This window comes from Gorilla gorilla, chromosome 22 (genome assembly GCF_029281585.2).
Source record: "Gorilla gorilla gorilla isolate KB3781 chromosome 22, NHGRI_mGorGor1-v2.1_pri, whole genome shotgun sequence".
Taxonomy (NCBI): domain Eukaryota; kingdom Metazoa; phylum Chordata; class Mammalia; order Primates; family Hominidae; genus Gorilla; species Gorilla gorilla.
Window position 1 is genome coordinate 5,659,472 of NC_073246.2, and position 23,073 is coordinate 5,682,544.

Genomic DNA, 23,073 nt, shown 5'->3' on the forward strand with positions numbered 1-23,073 from the left:
GCAAACAGGATTTTCTCCTCCTTTCTGTCAATCTCGTGGGCTCTCAAACTCAGGAAATCTGAGTCCTTTAAGAAGCTGCTTACTAGGAACTAACAGTGACAAATACACTAACATAGGAAGCAGCAGCTCTCCTATGACCTGCTCCTTTTTATATCACTCCGTTAGAAAAGGAAGCAATGTTACCTACAAAGGCTACGAGGAGAAGAATTGGAAATCCTGTTAAAAACCACTCTCTATGGCCACGCAGGCTTCCCAGAATAAACTCCACAAATGTCCAGCCGTCTGTCTCCTTGTTGTATGTTTCCACTGTATGCATGGATTTGTTAGTGGATGTGTTTGAGAGAAGTGTGTACGGATGGATGCATGGATGGATGGATGGATATATTTGTTTATGTGCCTGTGTGTGTGAATACTTCTATGCTCAGTTATAATTCGATAAATAAAGACACACATATGCATAACTCACCTTTCCTTCATACGTGCCTCTGGGTTCACTCCTGATAATTCATTTGTGGGTGGACTAGAGGATGACAAAGGAATACAGTCAGACAGGAGACACAATTCAAAATTTACTTTTCTGGTAAAACTAGCTTTCATTACTCTGCACATAAACCAGTTAAGTTCTGACTATTCATGTGTATAGCACTATTTGGTTCTAAAATGTCATTTTTTTTATTAAAAAGGAGGATTTATATGATGGCAACCAGCATCTTAGGCTGGGGAAAATAGTAATGCTTTCAGATTTAAATAAACCTCTTTATTATGACCTCAGTCCCAATGCGTGACAGCCTTTGTGGTGGCAGTTATTTCAAACTAAACTTTTGCGTGGAGATAGTCAGCCCTCTTATTACACTAAATGTGCTGCCTCGAAAGCCCTCCATTACTTCTTCACTTGATTGTCTCTCTTGGTCCACAAGTACGATAAAGTAACTGCAGGTCTGAGTCAAGGACACAATCCAATATGATGGTATTTGGGGTTTTGAGTACCACCCTGCATTGTGGCAGAGTTCTGCAGGGTCGAAAACATTTCTAGGGTTGTTAGCTTTTTTCTCTTCTCCTGAGGTCTTCACTACTCTCCGTCCCTGCTGTGCTTTCCTGTTTCCAAAGAGGATTCTCTGCTGTCCTCAGCCATTATAGTAAGGTCTCACATACAGGCAGTCTGAAAATTATTTTTTATTTTTACTCAAGAGTATCAAACAGACTAGTAAGAAAAATCATTCTTCTTTTTATGTGGCCATCTTTTATCTAAATTCATTCAAGACATAAAGTCACCTTCATATCCTATAGTGAGATCACGCAGATACATGTGTCAAAAGTTTTTTGTTTTTCCATTAATGCCCTTGAATGGGAACTTCCCTAATCTCAACCTTTATATTTCTCTGCAGTACCTGTGGGTGCATGCCTTGATTTAATATGAATGCATATAGGTATATATAAATGGTATATAATCGTTTCCTCCCTTGTTCATACATCCTTATATCTATATTGATTTATTTCTTTTTCTTTTTCTTTTTTTTCTTTTTTTGAGGGGGAGTCTCCCTCTGTTGCCCAGGCTGGAGTGCAGTGGCACGATCTCGGCTCACTGCAAACTCCGCCTCCCGGGTTCATGCCATTCTCCTGCCTCAGCCTCCTGAGTAGCTGGGACTACAGGCACCCGCCACCACACCCAGCTAATTTTTTGTATTTTTAGTAGAGATTGGGTTTCACTGTGTTAGCCAGGATGGTCTCGATCTCCTGACCTCATGATCCACCCACCTCGGCCTCCCAAAGTGCTGGGATTACAGGCGTGAGCCACCGCACCCAGCTTCTATATTATTTCTGTCTCACAGTTCACTGACAGCTCCACTCCAGGGTACTGATTTGAATTTAGACTTGGCAGTGCTACAGAATTTAAATATATATATGTATCGTCCAACACCAATATGACATCCTGGACTTCACTTTCTGGTTTGAATTACTCACAAGCGATGTTTAGTTCTTTACAATTGAATACAGCACAAACTAAGAATTTGGTGGTTTACTTTATTTCAAATTCAGCTGCAGTTTCTGTATACAAATCCCCTTGACCCCATCTCATTTCCTGACACTAAAATCCCTTCATGAGTGCCTTGTTTTTGCCATTATAGGTGTCTTCTCTGCTCTCACACAGGGTCAAGAAACTGCCCCATACAATGTGATGATGGGTGTGGGCTTGCAGTGTTAGCCTCACATGGTGGTAGAGCTCTGGGTGTGAGGAACCCTGCCAGGGCCATTAGCTCTGTTTCTTTTCCCTAAGGGCTCCACTGCTCCCTGTCCACTGTTACTCGCTTGTTGCTCTGCATAGGATTTTCTTCCCTTGGTCCACTCTAGTATGTCTCATACACAGAAAATCTGACTTTCCTAAGTATGTGCCTGCTACTAAGGGTGACAAGACAATAACAAGAAGTTTCCCTTTTTTGCCCTGTTCCTTTTTTATCCAATTTAATCAAAAAGTTGGATAAGGGGCCTGCAGGGCCTATAGTGAGGAGGTTTATAAACAGTGTAAAAGACATTCTGTATGGCCATAGATGATCCTGAGTGTAAGCACATAATCTTCATCTTTCTCTCTGTCAATTCTCTCTCTCTTTTCTCTTTCTCTCCCTTTCTCTCTCTCCCTGTGTGTCTAGATAGACAGAAGTATGTATATCTACATATATATTTCTTTAAATATTTGTGTATATATATTTTATAATTCACATTTCATTGGTGGTTCTATCATAGGTCATTGATGTCAATTCTGTATGCAGGCTAAAGGAATATAAAAGTAGATAGTTGGACACACATGTAATTCTAAACTTACTTTTTGAATCAAACAGCTACAGTTACTCTACGATGTACTATCTGGTTGACATTTAAATATTCATGTGTATATCACTAATTCGAACTAGGTGTATCCTTTTTTTTAGGTGGAGTCTCACTCTCACTGAGGCTGGAGTGCAGTGGTGCCATCTTGGCTCACTGCAACCTCCGCCTCCCAGGTTCAAGCAATTCTCCTTCCTCAGCCTCCTGAGTAGATGGGATTACAGGCATGCACCACAACACCTGGCTAATTTTTGTATTTTTAGTAGAGACAGGGTTTTGCCATGTTGGTCAGGCTTGTCTCAAATTCCTGGCCTCCAGTGATCTAGCTGTCTTGGCCTCCCAAAGTGCTGGGATTACAGATATGAACCACCATGCCTGGCCAGTGGCATTTATTTCTAATGTAACTGCAGTCTGTAAGGAAACATGCCTCTTACCCCATCTAAATTCTTGATTCCTAAGTCCTTCTGTCACTTCTTTACTTTCACCCATCATGGCTGTCTTTCCTGCCCAGAAGATATGACCATGTAGCTGTAGGCCTGAGTCAGGAACTCCCTACAAAATGATTGTGGGTTTGGGTTTGGAGCACCAGCCTCACATGGTGGTAGAACTCTAGAAGGTGAGGAACCCATTACGGTTTCATGAACTCTGTTCTTTTTGCTGAGTGCTTCACTCCTCCCTGTCACCTGTTACCTCCCCATTGCTCCATATAGGATTCTCTCTCCCTTTGGCCCACTCTAGTAGTAGGAGAGTCTCATAAATGGAAAACCTCAGAGGTTCCTAAGGGATTGGATACTACTAACTGAGAGTGACAAATATACTAAGAGGAAGAAGCATCCCTTTCATGACTTCATCCTCTTTTATCCAATTTGGTCTGAAAAAAAAATAGAAGGTTATCTATAGATCCTACAGTGAGAAGATTTAGACATAGTGTCAAAGATACTCTGTATTTCCAAGGATACGCCTGACAGTGAATTTTACAAATATCAACTTCTCTTTCTCTTTCATTGTTTTATGTTTCTGTGTGTGTATGTGTATGCATGCGTGTATGTTATGTGTATATATGTATATATACACTTACTTGTATATAAATCTTTGTTTCTCATTCACATTTCATGGGTGGCTCTATCATAGGTTACTACCATCAACTCAATTGGCTGTGGGCTGGGGAATTATAAAAGCATATTACTCAGATACAAACACAATTTGGACTTACACTTTTGGTCAAATAGCTGCAGTTACTCTAGAGAAGAGTCTACCTGCCAAGGAATGCCAAAGATTGCCAGCAACCAGAAAAAGCTAGCAAAGAGGTATCAAACAGATTCTTCCTTATAGCCTTCATAAAAAGCCAACCCTACTGACAACCTCAATTTCAGATTTCTAGTCCCTAGGACTATGAGATCATTAATTTTTGTTTAAGCCACTTGGTTTGTGATACTTTGTTAAAGCAGCCCTAGAAACTAATATAGCCTAACCTGGTAGAATCTCATACACAGGCAATCCAACAGTTTTCTAAAAGTTTTAGCTACTAGTCAATTCAGCTAGGAAGAAGAAGTAGACTTCTTGTGATCTACTTATCTTGTATCCAACTAGACCCAAAAAGAAAAGGATGTTACATACAGAAGCTGAAACTACCAGTGCTTTAGAAACAGTGTCCAAGAAACTCTATAGTTAACATTTGTGTGTATCTTTATGAACATACACACACATAACACCTTTCACTGATGGCTCCATTATAGGCTAGTGATATCGTTTCACTTTCACTGAGGACTCCATCATGGGTTAGTGATATCACTTCATTTGGGTCAGAGCTAAAGAATTAAACTAAATTGTACATAATCAAATACCATGTGAATTTGTAGGATTAATTTTTATTCAAATTAGCTACAATAACCCTACAACTAATAAACTAGCTGTTCTGAAAAAACAAAACAAAACAAAACACATGCAATTTAGCCATTTGGAAACAATAGTGACCATCCCTGCCTGTCTCCATAGACAACAACAGCAACTACCCAGGAGTAGTTACAGTAAAATTAGGAGAGCATTAGGCTGGCTGATGAAAACAGGGAAGGGCTGAAGAGCCATCCTTGGGCCTTCACTCCTCCACCTGCCTCCATCTCCAAAGCCCAGGTTACAAACCAGAGAGATTGTCTCCTCCAATGCTGCTTTGTTCAGGAGCTTCAAGGTGATATAGTTGTTTAATTAAACAAAATTTTCCCTGTGGTTGCCTCTGTACTTGAGTCCTTATGCAACAAACTGCAAGCTAACCTAGTGTGTAAACTAACAGCATAATTATGAATAGAATATACACTTGTAACAGATAGCTGTGTCTCAGTCAATTGCAGCAGCTGAGCTTCAGTCAATTGCGGGTGGCTGACTGATTCAAATAAGACAAAACATCCAGCTGTAACCAGTTGTAAACAACAAAGCTGTTTCTGGACCTCGCTTCCATTTTCTGTCCATAATGCTGTCTGGCCACGTTGCCAGCTTGCAGTTCTCAGAACTTGTTCTCGTTCTAAAAGCTTCCCAACTCACGAATCATTCTTGCACTATTAAACTCTTAAATTTACCTTGTCTAAAGTTTTTCCTTTTCACAACCCAGAGGAGTTGCCTGGTCAGTGTTTCATGGTTTCTGAGACTCTCTACCCTGGGGCACATCACTTCTCTTCATTTTAAACTTACTGACAATGACACAGCTTACGTCCTAGATTTCAGTGAGACTGACTATATAATTCCTGCCCAAACCAGGACACTTTTGAAAGGAAAAAGTGGGTGCTATTAATAATTATGTTGCAAGAACAGCAGCAGACTGAGATTGTCCTTCAGTCCTTCCCCAATACAAATGACCAGAGTAGCCAACAGCCACAAAAAATCTGAGTTCACAAACCAACATGATTAGATATCTGAGGAATACAACTACTGAAAAAGAAATACAACAAGCTGAACAACAGCATACCGACTGTAGCAAAACTACTGGAACACACTGACCAAGATTTTAAAGTAAGCATGACAAATATTCTTAAGGATAAGAGGACACAAAGGAAGATGTTGAAACATGAAATGAGAATGGGAGTCGTAAGAAAAAATAAAAGAGAAAGCCTTAACTGTAAAAGTATGACTGTCAAAAAAATATAACTTGTTGAGGGATAAATAGTAGTTTGGATACATGTGAAAAGCTAATTAATTTAGAGTTAGAAGATTAGATTGAGAAACTTACCCAGAAAATAGTAGAAAAGAATAAAGAGAACATACTAAAGAAGAATGTTATGGAGGATAAAAACAGCTATCTAACATCTAGAATATGAAAATCTAAGAAGAAATGAAAACTAAAAATGCAAAATAAAATGTGAAAATTTATGATGATAAATTTCCCAAAATTCAAGAAAGAAGAAATATATCAGCTTTAAGTATCTAATGGAGACAAAGAGAAAATTCTAACACCTTCTAGAAACAGCAAAAGACCTATGAGGGCACAAGGACAGACCAACATCATAGCTCTCTGTACCATAAAGAAAGCTTCCACAGGATAAAGTCCACAGGATCAATATCATATTGCTGTTCTCTGAATATATTGTAATATGATTAGCTTTTTAAAAAAAACCCACATTTGAAACTAAATTACACATCACTGAATGCCTCTTATGTTAAAAGGGAAATCATGAAATATTTTAAATACTAAGAACTGATTGATAATAACATGACAAAGTTTGTAGGATACAATGAAGCAATATTTAGAAGAAAATTTACCAATATATAAGCATTAATAAGAAGTCAAGATGGTTAAAAGCAAAGAGTACACATTTAAGTAGAGAGGTTGGAAAAGGAGCACAAGGCAAAGTCTATGGAGTAATAAGGAAGCAAAACATAAGGAGGTAAGCATAAGTCACTGAACTGGAGAAGAAAAAACCGTGGAGAAGATTAACAAAACAAAAGTGTGTCTCTTTGAAAAGATTACTACAATAGACCTGTGGCAATAATAATCAAGAACAAACAGAGTGAATATACAAATAAAATGTACAAGAAGGGAGCATAACTAGAACACAACTAAAATTTTTTAAAATAAGATTATTCAATTATATGCTAATAAATGTGAAAACTTAGATGGAATGGAAAAATTCCTAGACGAATATAAAACACTAACATTAGTGCAAGAAAGTATATTTATATAGAAATAGAATACTCAAGTAACAAAGAAATCAACCTAGTATTTAAAGCTCTTCCCTCTCCCAAACACCACAGGGCCCACATAGGTATTTTTCAAAATTTTTTAGAATATTGACATACTTACTACAAAATCTATGTCAACATATAAAGGCTCCATTAATAACTTAACTAATCATGCTAATAAAAAAAGGTGTAGGGATGCCATAAGTATCAATGGAGCAAAATATTGAGCTCAGAGATAAACCTATGTAGATATATGTCACTGACAATGATTACATAAACAAGGAAAAAGGATGAATTGTTTCATAGATGGTATTTGGAAAATCAGCCTACCATTGGGAGAAAAATGAAACCAAATCCCTACCTAACACCATATTGAAGGGTAGACTCTAAGTAGATTAAAGCATTAAATGTGTAAATTAAAACTATGAGGATTAGAAATTACCTTTGTAGACTGAAAGTGGGAAAATTTCAAACTTCACAAGTAAAATAATAAGGCAAAAAGTTCTGTCATGAAGAGAATGAAGAACAACAATGCCAAAGCTAACAGGCAGATGACGGATTAGGGAACATAACTTCAATGTCTCAAACTGACATGAAGGATGATTTGAATACATAAAGCGATAGTCCAAACTTTTGAATGGAATTCCATGCATCTGAGTCTGTTTAGTAAGGGATACCTGAGGCTGGGTAATTTATAAAGAAAAGAGGTTTATTTGGCTCACAGTTGTGTGCTGCACAAGAAGCCTGATGCCAACATCTGCTTCTGAGGCTGCTCCCATTTATGGTGGAAGATGAAGGGGAACTGACACGTGCAGAGATCAAATGGCAAGATGGGAATCAAGGTGCGGGAAGCCGCTGGTCTCTTTTTAAACCACCAGCTCTTGCAAGAACTAATAGAGTGAGTACTCACTCACCCTCACTCCAAGGGAGGGAATTAATCTATTCATCTTCCAAACACCTTCCATTAGGCCCCACCTCCGACATTGGGGATCAAATTTCAACATGCAGTTTGGGGGTACAAACCTCCAAACAATAGCATCATGTTTTTAATGTTACTAAAAAGAGTGAATCATTGCTATATTGTTTACAAATGTAACATAATCACTTTGAAAATTAAACATAATTTTAAAAGAAATTTGATTAACTTATTCTAAAATATAAAATATTCAAAAACAGCACACGTAAATTAACAAGACAAAGATAGGAACACTAGTGGAAAAACGGGCTAAGTTCATGAATGGACCATTACAGAAGAAATCCCAAATGCTATAAGAACATAAAATGATGCTCAAATTCATAAGTTATCACATAAATTCAAAGTAAAACATAATGCAATATGTTATGACCTATTAGATTGATTATATAAATTAGAAAGTCTGATAATGTCAAGTGTTGTTGTGAATGTGTATGTGTAGGAACCATCATGCACTGTTCATGAGATGCAGACTGGTATAACCATTGTGAGGGCAATAGGCAGTATTCAGTAAAATTCAAAACATGCAATCCCATGGCCCATCAAGTCCTGTTTCATATTCCTACAGAAATACTCAAACAGGTCTATAGGGGTCTGGCATAAGGATAATCATTTAGCGGCACTCTTTGTGAAGGCAAATGGTAGGAAGCAATATATGTGTTCCTCACTAGGGGATGCATGCATGCTGTGCAATTTTTCATACCAGTTAAAAGCAACAACAAAAGGTATGCACAAGAAGAATAATCTTATGTTACTAAGCAAAAAACTAACAAAATGAGATACAACTTAATACCATTTAAGTAAATTTAAAAACATATAGGCAAAACAATAATACGTAGTTTACAGAACACATATAAATGTATATACTGTGTATTAAACATATTAAAATTGTTGCATATGTGCATGTATCTGTATATGTCAATATGTATAACTGTACTCTCATCTACATATTAAAAAGGCCTACAAGTAGCAATGAGCCAATGGCAATCAGCATACCAAATGCAAAATATTGATTGGTTTCTAAAGGGCGTGAGGTTCTTTGGGTAAATGGCTGATTCCAGGGCTGGGGAAATGCTCAAAAAGTGATGGGAACATGTCAAGTCAAAAGGACACAGGGACTAGCTTTTAGGGAGTCCCACTGGCCAAATATGGGACCATTTAAAGATCAAAATAAATAATGACAGAAAGGATTGTAATTCATTGAAATAATGTAAGAATTTATAAGTTCATAGTAATAGTGAACAAATAGGGGTAGGAATAGCTCTCCTTATAATAGAATGATACTTGTTAAACACAGAAAAACTACTTTTTTTAAAAAAAAATCACCATTTTGTAATGATCACAGTTACAACTGATTCACATAAAAATCAATGAATGCTAAAACTAGGGCATGAAAGTTTTATGTGGAACAGGATACTGAACATTGAAGATAGTTTTAACATAGACTGAAAGTATCTCCCCCCAAGGTGGATATTAATTATAAACTGAATAATATTTACTTGTCAGCGAATAAATCTGGCAATACCTCTCAACCACAATAGAGATATGAACCATAAAACAGTGTAATATTCAATAGAGGAGTTACTTAATCTGAAAGTGGTATTCAAATCCCTCATCTATCCTTTAAAAGGCCATGAAATTATTTCCTGTCATCTCATATAAAAGATGTTGTAATATTCTAAGAGCTTGCATTTAGGTTGTCTCTGAAAAGAGTCTGATGAATAACTTGACAATGAGAAAGTGAATGCTGAGATTTTAGAGTGAACAGACATTTTAATCTCACAGTCTACTTTGTGTTAACTCACCCCTCTCACATTTCAAAAATATCTAAAAGTAGCTGTTAGACATTCTATTAAGTCCTCCTGGTGAAAATGGAAATGTTTGGATATTTGATCTTTGCATCATCTTCCTATATCCCACTTTTAAACATTTTTGGCATTGAAACTTATTCTTCAAATGAACTTTTAGATATCACACATGCTTAGCAAACTTCAAATCTGCAAGTGGTGAATAGATAATCTGCACAGGAAACACTTTTTTTTTTTTGAGACAGAGTTTTGCTCTGTCATCGAGGCTGCAGTTCAGCGGTGCTGTCTCAGCTCACTGCAACCTCTGCTTCCCGGATTCAAGTGATCCTTCTGCCTCAGCCTCCCGAGTAGCTGGGACTACAGGCATGCACCACCATGCCCAGCTAATTTTTGTATTTTTAGTAGAGACGCGGTTCTACCATATTGGCCAGGCTGGTCTTGAACTCCTGACCTCGTGGTCCACCTGCCTCGGCCTCCCAAAGTGCTGGGATTACAGGCTTGAGCCACCATGCCCAGCCAGAAAACACTTTTGACAAACACACCAGCATTTCCTTTTGTAGAATCCTTGGGCCATATTAAGGGTATTGTTAAGCTGCCATCTCATAAAGTGTACAGAATAAAACACTAATTTGGGGAGATGTTAAAAGGGAATAGTAACAACAGCAACAGTGCTTGTTTTATTTAAATGTGGAAAATTAATTCAAAATATAAAAAAATATTTTGGTGACTATATTGGTAATCTTACGATAAGAAATAACTTTCTGAGTATAACAAACAGCATCGGTTATAAAAGTACCAATTATATTTGAACACATGAAGCTTATTATAAAGCTCTATGTAAGGTTGCTGCATTTTACTTCAAACATCAAATGCAAAAATATATTAGAGATTTGCCACATGGAGCGGTGATATGACCAATTTATTTGAACAACAAAATTCCTTGAATCTAAAAGATATGATAAATATGACTTAGCTTACTTAAGACCCAACTTTTTAGAAAGAATTTTAGAATCAGTGTCCAGAAAACTATTTTCCCATGAATAATTCTGAGACTGAATTTCACAAACCTGAATTCCTCCCATCTCCAATATATATTATGACATCACCTTTCATTGTTGACTCCAGCACAGATTTCTGATGTCAATTCATTGGAGTCAGTGCAAAGGATTGAAAGGTAAATAGTAAGAAACAACATAAATGCATACACGACTTTTTTTTTTTTTTGGTTCAAATTGGCTATGATTGCGCTACAAATTACAATGTGTCGTCCCTAAAAATTCTCATGTAAATCTGTTATTGGGCACCTGGTACTTGATTTTTCTCTAGAAACAAGTCTCTATGTGTTGGTAATAAAAATTGCTTAGGACTCTCAAAAAAGTTTAATGAATCAAGATTTCAATACAATTCTTTATTACTGAACCTGATCATCATGTGTGGCAGCAAATTTAACTTAAATTTCCTTCAAATTCATGTCCCATTTGTAGTCACACATTATTCTTGCCCATTTTGATTTCCTAATTATCAAGTCCCTCCACCACCTTCATGCTCTTCATGAGTCACAGATATCTTTGCTTCTCCTCAAATAGGATCAAGTGACTAAACCTGAGGCAGGGGCTCCATCCAATGTGATGATGGCTTTGAGTTTGGGGTACCAGCTCTGAAGGGTGAGGGACAGATACAGGGTCTCTTAGCTCCTTTCTTTATGCTGAGGGCTCCTCTGCTGCCTGTCCAATGCTACCACCTTCTTTCTCCAAGTAGGATTCTCTACTCTCTTGCATCACTCTTGAGAGAGTCTCATACACAGGCATTCTGATAGTTTCCTAAGGTTTTGTTTGCTAATTACTTGGAGTCACAAACAATCTTTGAGTACCAAGCATCCCTCTTCTGACCTGATCTTATTTTTTCCACTCTGGTTCAAAAACAATGTTACCAAAGATGCTTAAAGTCTCTGATAGAAAGCTGTTATTGCCATTGATGCTCCCAGTGTTTTTCACCACTTAGATGAGTCAACTCACCCATTGTGGTCATAGTTGTCAGAGCATACAGTAGAATCTGGTAGTGAATCCATAACTCTACCAAAGAGTAAAAAGCACATACAAAAAATAAAGTCAGATATTTTGGAAGGCAATGAGGATGTTAATGTCAACAGTATTTCAGGACACAAAAAATAAAATCGGAGGAATTTTGACAAGAACTAAAGAAACAATTTCAGGATACAGCACTAGTACTTCTGAGACTGTGTGTGTGTGTGTGTGAGAGAGAGAGAGAGGACACAGAAAAAAGAAAGAAAATGTAAGAATAATGAATGTTTCTATATCAATGGCTAGTTCCCGGTCATCCTTGGTAGGAAATAAACAAGTAGATAAGTCAAGCATAGCCTTAATTATGTTTAAAACATTTTGTGAACTTAAAGTGGATTATGTGTTTACAATGATTTTGTTTTCTTTTTGTCTGGATTCATTTTCTTAAAGTTATATGGCTATGTTTTACAATATCAAGACTTCCTAGCACCGAAACCCCTGGCTTGGCTAATTTAATCTCTCTGCTACTTCATTTCCTCATCTGTAAGTTAAGACACATGCAAAATACACTCCACATCTGTCAACTTCATAAAACCATGCTGAATATTCAGCATTTTGCCAATATTGGTTTTTAGACAACCTGCTCTCTACACCATATATTATGCCATAAAAATCAATATGTGGCAATATAAACTGATACACATTTTTAGTTTCAAATACACAAACATTCTCATCAAGGTAATACACTCCCAAGACTCAAGAATTAATGCTCTTTGCCACAATTTTCTAACTTTTCAAACATTTAAATAAGTTTAAGAAACTGATCACATACATTTTTTTGCTGCTGATAACAACTGGGATTCTCTAAGAGTGTGCTGAGGTTTCTTAACCTATTTGACCACAGAACCTCTTTCTCACAGTGGAAATGTGTGAGAAACACATTTTGGAAACAATATATTAAATGGTATCTTTTTATGTCTTTAAGAAAAGTTCCCCTACACAAACTAATTTTGGACTCTGATCAATAGCTCCAACCTTTAAGCACAGATAGACACTAATATTGTGCTAGTCTTTCAGCCTGTGAGGAAAGGAGTGCCAGAGTTCAAATTATCGCATCTCATTAGCCTGGTCTGAGGGCCATGAGGGGAACCTTTCAAGTTCTAAGTGGGTGTTCTCATGTCCTTGAATGGCTCCTGGAAATTCATCCAGGTCTCAGGAAAAACAATACCTTTTACAAAAAGAAAGGCATCTATAGGCATCCGCTACTTTTCAGCAGGATGAATAATTGGATTGTCTATGCAGAATACACTAATAAATCATAACAGGGGAAAATGTTCAAAACACCAAAAAGGTAAGAATTTGAGTTTCTGACATAAGCAGCCTTATTAAATGATTACTGGATTTTTCAGACATCCTCTACTGAGGAAGAGAACTGGAAGACACTCAAATTACTCCAGATTCAGGTGACAAGCCAGGATTGCTAAGCAAGTTCCTTGGGAAACTAATCTCCAAAAAGGGCACGAGACATCCATAGATGTTACCTGAACTCCTTTCAGGGAGAGTACTGCATGCAGTCTGAAATAATACTTTGATAAGCTGCTTTGGGGCACAGAATGACTTCCCTCATGGGACATGAATAAGTAACTAGCTAAATTGCCCTCTAAGGAAGGTGAGAATTGCAAAGTGTCCTAAACTGAAGTGGTCATGCAGAATTCTTAAATGCTTTTTGGTAGATAGGAGCAACCATAGAAGTTTGAGTTAGCTGAAGGTTAGCTACACCTTTATAATCATGCTACCAGGTTATAATGAAAAGTAGGTCTCCGACCAAATCTGCCACACATACAGATATTCATTTAACAAAACATTCAGTAGCAAGCAGACACAGTACACAAGCTTCTGTAAGCTTTCCGCACTTTAGGTGCTCCAAGCATGAAAGCTTCATTCTCAACAGATTCCTAATGTTTCAGAGGCCAAAATCTTCCTAAACCTTCCTGGAGATAGGACCATATGAGGATCAAGCCTTGGGTGTCGTCTCTAAATATACACTACAGGCCACCCTCATACACCTTTATCCTGTTTATGCAAGGATGGGCTGTCTCCAAAACACGTTAGTTGATTAACAGATCTTAAAATGTCATATAATTGTAACATCCATCATGCTGCTTTGTAAGCCATCAATTTCACTAATAAAAACCCATTTGTGACCTTTACTGTAATTATTAACAGTGTTTCAGGTGTCAATTGAGATGGGACCACTGAAGCCCTTTTGGTGGCCATCTCTGTGGAGTGGCTTCCTGAGCTGAACACTAGCTCACCATCCTTGAACAGAGCATCCAACATTAGGGCAACCAGCTGCCCCTGTAGGAAAGATTAAAGTGACCAGTATATGCATATTATCACACTGCCTAAAATGTCATAGAATGAGGCTTGGTTTGTTTTTTAAATTTTTTCTATTTCTATTATTTTTCTATCGAATTATTTTTCTATTTTTATTTGCTGGGTCACAGACAACAGCAAATTCCATACCTTTGGAATTATACCAGCTCATCTGCCATAGCAGTAGAAATATCAAAGCTCTCAGTCTACCACCTTGTGCTCCAGAGATGTGGCCCAAGCACATCTTTGGACGTGAACCAGGGCAACCCAAGGCAGAGCTGGATTTCTGGGAGTTTCTCCCTGTAAGCCCTGGACATGCTTACCTATAGACCAGACTGCTTCCAGAGCCACTGCCGGTCAGAAGAGCCTGGGGTGTGTTCAGCTGCTAGAATAACACAAGTCTGAGGTCTTGTGTCGTCGGTCCAACATTCTCTAAGAGGGAGAAATTTAATCAAGATCCTGTTAGCAGTTTTCTCTCTTGTTGCCTTTCAAGATTATGGCTTTTCCTTTTTTCATTTTTTAGTTCCCAAAACCAAGCTTGTTAAATCAAATCTTGACCCAATTCCTGGCAAGTAACAAGGTTATTGCTATTTGGCCTTACACCCACGGGTTGTCCCCCAGTACCGTGAGGGTAAGGGGACTCTGTAAGGTCCCTGGGAGGGGAAAGGAATGTCAATTAGTGGTCCCCCCAGCTGGGTATAAGCAAACTTTCCTGTCTATGGGCCGCAGAGACCACCATCTAGTCCCCCCGCCAAAACTTTACATGATTTTAATTCTCCTGATGAAGATGAGAGGATAACAGCCAACAGAGAGGGCAGAGGATGGGATGGGACTCCCTTGCTCAGAGACCTCACCTCTAGGTCTTTACCTCCTATTGAGAATAAGTCAGTTCTGTAATAAGAACTCTGTGTCCACAGCAACCCCAAACAGAATCCTAGCGCTCTTGTGATTCTTGTAGAGTGGGGAATAGAACGAGCTTGGCCCAAGACTGCAGACACTTAAAAACATACTGTTCTTTGAGAATGGCAATCATTAAAAAGTCAGGAAACAACAGGTGCTGGAGAGGATGTGGAGAAATAGGAACACTTTTACACTGTTGGTGGGACTGTAAACTAGTTCAACCACGGTGGAAGTCAGCGTGGCGATTCCTCAGAGATCTAGAACTAGAAATACCATTTGACCCAGCCATCCCATTACTGGGTATATACCCAAAGGACTATAAATCATGCTGCTATACAGACACATGCACATGTATGTTTACTGAGGCACTATTCACAATAGCAAAGACTTGGAACCAACCCAAATGTCCAACAATGATAGACTGGATTAAGAAAATGTGGCACATATACACCATGGAATACTATGCAGCCATAAAAAATGATGAGTTCATGTCCTTTGTAGGGACATGGATGAAATTGGAAATCATTCTCAGTAAAGTATCGCAAGAACAAAAAACCAAACACTGCATATTCTCACTCATAGGTGGGAACTGAACAATGAGAACACGTGGACCCAGGAAGGGGAACATCACACTCTGGGGACTGTTGTGGGGTGGGGGGAGGGGGGAGGGATAGCATTGGGAGATATACCTAATGCTAGATGAGGAGTTAGTGGGTGCAGCACAGCAGCATGTCACATGTATACATATGTAACTAACCTGCACATTGTGCACATGTACCCTAAAACTTAACGTATAATAAAAAAAAATACTGTTCTGCCATACATACAGATACTCATTAAAGATGAGGGAGAAGGGCATGGGGTGGGGGAGAATGTACCAAAACCAAAGACCACAGGATAATAACCTCAGAGCAGAGACTATCTCTCCAGTTATTTTTTCTTTTGTATGTAATGGAGAGGATTCTTATTATTTACTCTGATGAAGAAGTTTACATCAAGTGTTCAGCTTCCTTTGTGGGTTACAGAGAATAACCAGAGGGCTCAGTTATGCTCTCTGAATAACTATGTTTGCTTAGTGTTTTCTAGACAATATTAAATTTCACTAAAATAGACAAGGTTGATAGGACTTGGGGGGATAACTCATTGACTCAAGCTATCATTTTATAGGATTGTGAGAAAACAAATAGATGGACGTTTAAAATACACTCATATTCTCGCTAGAAGAGAGGATTTTGAATATTCTTACATCAAAGACATGGTAAATGTTTAAGGCAATGGATATGCTAATTACCATGATTTGATCATTATGCAATGTAAAATGTACTGAAACATCACATTGTACCTCATAAATATGTCCAATTTATTATGTGTGAATTAAAATTTTGAGTATAAGAAAAAATAAACTTCAATTATAAGAAAACAACCCAACTTTTAAAAAATGGGCAAAATATGTGAACAGATACTTCACTAATAGAGATTTGCAACTGGCAAATAAGCAAATGAAAAACTGGTCATCATCACTAGCTATTAGAGAAATGCAGATTAAAACTACAATAAGAAGCAATGCTGCCCGTCCAGACGCATTGTTTTGACCATTTCCAACTTGCCCCGGCCCTTCCTTCCCGGGGTATCACTGGGGACCCTACGCCGATGTCCCCCCTCCGCCCTCGCCCCAAGGGCCGACTGGGCAAATTGGGAGACCCGCCCCGCGGGGCGACCCAACTTTTCGGAACAGACCCCCACCGCCCACCCCCGCAGACCCCCGGACCCCCGCTCCCGGCGGAGATTCAGGGAACCACGCACCCCAAGCCCTTCTAAATTGTGCAGTGTGAGTGTGACGGCCAAGAGCGGATGCAGCCCGGGATCGCCCGCACCTTCCCGTGGGCGGAAGCGCAGGAGCCGGCTGGGGAGGCCGCGCCCTCGAGGAGCGGCTAGAAAGCTGACACGGGGAACTGAGGTCAGCCTGGGGACGGGACAAGACAACGAGAGCCGGGCGCCTCGGGGGCGGCGCGGGAGCCTCCGCAGGACCGGGCGGGCGCCCCGGCTGGCGCGGGCGGGGGGCGCGCCCCCTTTACCTGCGGCTCCAGCTCCTCGGCCATTTCCTCATGCGGCGGCGGCCAGGACTGAGCTGACACCACTCAGGCCGTCCAGGTTTGAATGAGGAGGAGCGGGCGCGGAGAGGAGGGGGCGGGGAGGGCGGAGGGAGGGAGGGAGGCGTCGTGGAGTTTTTCTCGGCCTTTTGTGCGGACACCTCCCGGATTCCGCGCCCGCACCCGGCCCCCCAAAAGACACGGGGAGCCGCGGGCGAGGGGTGCAGCCATCCGCCGAGGCGCCTAGTGCCTTCGCGCCTCCAAGACCCCCGCCCCAACAAAAAAGGAGCGTCCCTCACCCCTACCCCCGCCCGGAGGATTTAGGGCCTGGGCTCACCTCGGGCGCGGAGCTAAGTGTAGGCGCCAGGGGTCCCTAGAGCCGCCGGGGCGCAGCGAGTCCGGCGCTGGGTGACCGTTGGGTCAGAAAGTGTTGAGGTAGCAGCTGTTGCGCCCTCCCTTGGCCCCGCCGCTCGGAGACGCCCCGCCCCCTGCCTTGAACGGCCGCGCCGGCCCCGCCCCCTGCCTTGAACGGCCGCGCCGGCCCCGCCCCCTGCCTTGAACGGCCGCCCGGCCCCGCCCCGGCACCGCCCCAGCGCCCACGTGACTAGCATAGGCGCGCCCCCGCTCCGCCCGCTGCCGCAGACTCCGCCTCCGGGACGCGAGCGAGCGGCGAGCGCGCGCACTACCAGTTCTTGCTCGGCGACTCCTGCGCAAGCGCGCGCCGTGCCACCCTCCCCGCACCCCGTGCCCCGCACCCCTCCTCCCGCCATCCGGCTTAACCTGGCGGGCTCGCGCCGCGGCAGTAGCCGTGACAGGTACCCGGCGGGGGGGTGGGGTTGGCCCGCAAGGGTGTGCGCAGGCACAGACCCGGGTCCTGTCCCCGCCGCCCCCTCCTCTGCAAGGTGTGCCTGGGCGAGGGGAGGGGCCCGCGGCCCGAACCCCTGGGTCACCCCCGAATTACAAACAAAAACCTTAAAGCCATTGCTCGCGGGTTAGAAGGCAGCTGTGCGTGCTCAGGAAAAGAAGCCACGCACAAGAGACCGCATGCGGCGTGGATACAGTGACACGAAACACCCAAAATCTCTTTTGAAAGGGAAACCAGGCACAGTGGCTCATGCTTATAATCCCAGCACTTTCGGAGGCCAAGGCGCTCACCTAAACCCGAGAGTTCAAGACCAGCCTGGGCAATACGGCGAAACCCTGTCTCTACGAAAAATATAAAAATTAGCTAGGCATAGGGCTGGGCACGGTGGCTCACGCCTGTAATCCCAGCACTTTGGAGGCCGAGGCGGGCGGATCACGAGGTCAGGAGTTCCAGACCATCCTGGCTAACACAGTGAAACCTTGTCTCTACTAAAAATACAAAAAAAATTAGCCGGGCGTGGTGGCAGGTGCCTGTAGTCCTAGCTACTTGGGAGGTTGAGGCAGGAGAATGGCATGAATCAGGGAGCAGAGGCTGCAGTGAGCCGAGACTGCGCCACTGCACTCCAGCCTGGGGGACAGAGTGAGACTCTGTCTCAAAAAAAAAAAAAAAATTAGCTGGGCATGGTGGCTGGCACCCATGGTCCTAGCTACTCAGGAGGCTGAGGTGGAAGGATCTCTTGATCCCGAGGAGGTCAAGGCTACAGTGAGCCCAGATGGCATCACCGCACTCCAGCCTGGGCCACAGACCTTGTCTCAAAAAAAAAAGAGAAAGTGGGGAAGAAAATGTAATACAAATTAATATACCAACAGCAATTAGTGAGTACTTTTTCCATGGAGCTGGGAGAGAGAATAAATGTTTGTAAAATTAAAATGTTCTACGCTAGAAATCAACTTTCCTTCTATGCTTTCTTTACTTCACCCCTTATAGCTACTTAGTAAATCTCACAAATCCTATCCTTCTAATCTCTCTGAAATGTATGTACCCTTTCCTTTCTATTCTCACCACCCATGTTTCTTTGTTTCCTTCTGGCCTGTGTAATAATCTCATAATCGCACCTCCTGTACCTGCCTTCTTTGTAGTCCAGAATACGTTTTCCTAAATTCCACCAATAACCATCCTGCTACTGCTTTGTGTGAAATTCTCCAAAAAATATTTTACTTTTCCAAAATAAGTCAGGCTCCCTCTCTTAGGATACAAAACCACACCATGGTCCCAGCCAATCTTTCAGCCTGATTCACTCAGTATATATTTATTGACCTCTCCTTTCTCACAAGCACTTGGCTAGATAGTAATTAAAGAGTGCGGCGCAAAACAAATTGGATTCCTCCCCTCATGGAGCTTGTATTTTAACAGGAAGCACAGACATTAAATAAATTAAAACACACAAAAAAAGACAAGCATATAATTACAGTATGTATCCTAGAGAAATATCACTCATGCAGAAAGCATACACAAGGATGCAGCACTGTTTCCAATAGCGAAAAGCTAGAAACAACCTACATGTTCTCCAAAAGAAAATTGCCACATAAACTATACCATATCCAAATTATCCAAATTTTAGAATATAGACAACAGGTTGGGCGCGGTGGCTCACACCTGTAATCCCAGCACTTTGGGAAGCCGAGGCAGGTGGATCACGAGGTCAGGAGTTCAAGACCAGCCTGGCCAACATGGTGAAACCCCGTCTCCTCTAAAAATACAAAAAAAATCAGCTGGGCGCTGTGGCAGGCGCCTGTAATCCCAGCTACTGAGGAGACTGAGGCAGGAGAATCGCTTGAACCCTGGAGGCAGAGGTTGCAGTGAGCCAAGATCGTGCCACTGCACTCTAGCCTGGGTGACAGAGCAAGATTCCATCTCAGAAAAAAAAAAAAAAATAGAATATAGACAACAGGCCAGGTGCAGTGGCTCATGCCTGTAATCTCAGTACTTTGGGAGGCAGAGGTGGTCTGATCACCTGAGGTCAGGCGTTTGAGACCAGCCTGGCCAACATGGCAAAACCCCGTCTCTACTAAAAATACAAAAATTAGCCGCACGTAGTGGCTTGCACCTGTAATCCCAGCTACTTGGGAGGCTGAGGCAGGAGAATCACTTGAACCCAGCAGGCAGAGGTTGCAGTGAGCCGAGATCATGCCACTGGGCAACAGAGCGAGACTCCCTCTCAAAAAAAAATACACACTGTGAATAAAATGTTTACTAGTTCCATATCCTGCTTTTGGATAAACATTTGATACACCATTCTATACTTACTCCTCTCTTTGCTCTATTCTGAATGCCTGCACCCCTCCCCGCCACCCAATCCCCCAACGTATATGCCATATATATAAACATCAACCTGTAACCACCCTAATCGGCCCCAAAGTCACTCAAAATGCCACCTCCTTCAGTTACTCTCTCCTTTGTTCAATGCCTCCTTTATAACACTGTCTGCATTATGCCTAGCCCTGGGTATGTTATTTCTCTTACCACCTGAATAGTGGGGAGGCTCTTCCAAGGGAAGACCAGTTTCCTCCATGCTGTGGAACGGTCAACACACAGTAGGTGCTCCAATATTTAGCTGTTCCAATATGTAGCTGTTCTGTGCTCCTTGGGTTTTTGTTTGTTTGTTTGTTTGTTTGTTTGAGACAATGTCTCACTCTGTCGCCCAGGCTGGAGTGCAGTGGCGTGATCTCAGCTCACTGCAACCTCTGGGGTTCAAGTGATTCTCCTGCCTGAGCCTCCTGAGTAGCTGGGATTACAGGTGTGCACCAGCACACCTGGCTGATATTTGAATTTTTAGTAGAGATGGGGTTTCACCGTTTTGGTCTCCAACTCCTGACCTCAAGTGATCTGCCCACCTCCCAAAGTGCTGAGATTGATTACAGGTGTGAGCCACTGCTCCTGGCCTCCCTGGATTCTTTTTTTTTTTTTTTTTTGAGACAGTGTTTCACTCTTGTTGCCCAGGCTGGAGTGCAATGGCGCAATCTTGGCTCACTGCGACGTCTGCCTCCCCGGTTCAAGCGATTCTCCTGCCTCAGCCTCCCTAGTAGCTAGGATTACAGGCACCTGCCACCACACCCAGCTGAATTTTTGTATTTTTAGTAGAGACGGGGTTTCACTATGTTGGCCAGGCTGGGCTCGAACTCAGGTTATGCACCCGCCTCAGCCTCCCAAAGTGCTAGGATTACTGGCATGACACACCTCACCCGGCTCCTGGATTCTTTAATACACTCGTTTTTTTCCTCTTTCATGTGACATGTACCTAATAAGCACCCACTATGTACACCAGGCATTGTTCTATGTGCTGCAGATGCCGCAGGGAACCAAATAGATCAAAATGCCTATCCTCATGGAGTTAACATTTGATATTATAGTGTGTTAGATATTATAATAAGTACTATGGAGAGAAATACAAGGGGCAAAGGGGCTACAGAGTGGAGGGGTGGCGAGGGAAATGTTAAATAGATTGGCCCTGAAAGGCTTCATCATAGACACATCTAAATAAAGATCTGAAGGGGGTGACAGTGGCAGCCACAAGGAGTTCTAGGGGAAGAGCATTCCAGGTTCAGGGACAGACAAGCGAAGTCCTTGAAGCAAAGTGCACCCAGTGTTTCAAAGAACAGCAAGGAGGCCAGCATGGCATTGTGGCTGGCTTGGAGACAAGCCAGGAAATTAGGATAGGGATGGTGCATCTCGATTGCATGGATCTTTCTGGCCATGGTAAAGATTTTGAATTTCATTCTGAATGGTCCTGAGAGCTCTGAATAATCTGAGCAAAATGGCCGGGCTCGGTTAGTAAGTGGTGTATTCAATGGGTTCACACAATCAAGAGCACTCCTAAAATAGTAACACAGGGTCTCTCTCCTTTGCTGAAATCACTCAGATATTTAAATGTATCTCTATTTCAGGTTACTTCTACAACCATAACAGTAATAATAATAATAGTAAGAAGAGGGCTGAGCGCAGTGGCTGGCTCATGCTTGTAATCCAAGCACCTTGGGAGGCCAAGGCCGGCAGATTGCTTGAGTCCAAGAGTTCGAGACCAGCCTGGACAACATGGCGAAACCCTGTCTCTACAAAATACAAAAATTATTACAAAATTAGCCAGGAGTGGTGGCAGGCACCTGTAATCCCAGCTACTCAAGAGTCTGAGGCAGGAGATCACTTGAACCCAGGAGGCGGAGGTTACAGTGAGCCAAGATCATGCCATTGCACTCCAGCCTGGGCAAAAAGAGTGAAACTGTCTTAAATGAAATGAAATGAAATGAAATGAAATGAAATGAAATAAAATAAAAATTTGGCGGGCTTGGTGGCACGCGCCTTTAATCCCAGCTACTCAGGAGGCTGAGATGGGAAGATAATTTGAGCCCAAGGGGTCGAGGCTGCAGTGAGCAGTGTTCGTGCCACTGCACTCCAGCCTGGCCGACAGTCTCAAAAAATAAAATAAATAAAATAAGAAGAACAGGGAGGAGAAGAGGAGGGATAAGAAGGGGAAAAACAGGCCAGGCTCGGTGGGAAGCCAGCACTTTGGGAGGCAGAGGCAGGAGGATCACATGAGGTCAGGAATTCCAGACTAGCCTGGCCAACATGGTGAAACCCTGTCTCTACTAAAAGTACAAAAATTAGCCGGGCATGGTGGTACGTGTCTGTAATCCCAGCTACTTGGGAGACTGAGGCAGGAGAATCGCTTGAACCCCGGAGGCAGAAGTTGCAGTAAGCAGAGATGGAGCCACTGCACTCCAGCCTGGGCAACAGAGACTCTGCCTCAAAATAATAATAATAATAAAAGGGGAAAAGCAAAATGATTTACTGCACCCCCACTATGTACCACTCTCAGCTCCAAAGCTGTTTTATATTATGGTGTTACTTAGTTCTCCTGATAACCTTCATGCTTAAATCCATTTGCAGATGAGGAAACTGGGGCCTGATGTTAACTTTCTGACTTAATTCTCTTACTTGAAGATCTACAACTAGAAGAAAGTGGGATTCTAGCCCAGATCCAATGCCAAAAGCCATG

The 23,073-nt window shown here is 41.9% G+C and overlaps 1 protein-coding gene across 1 annotated transcript in view; it reads right to left on the reverse strand.

Annotated features, from left to right (window-relative positions):
• Positions 1-466: 466 nt before the first annotated feature.
• LOC129530564 (histone-lysine N-methyltransferase 2C-like) overlaps positions 467-23,073 on the reverse strand; it is a 60,607-nt gene continuing 38,000 nt past the window's right edge. Inside the window, 3 exon segments of the mRNA XM_063702797.1 lie at positions 467-520; positions 11,784-11,840; positions 14,489-14,597. Coding sequence (XP_063558867.1) covers positions 14,551-14,597 — 47 coding nt within the window. The 3' untranslated portion in view covers positions 467-520; positions 11,784-11,840; positions 14,489-14,550.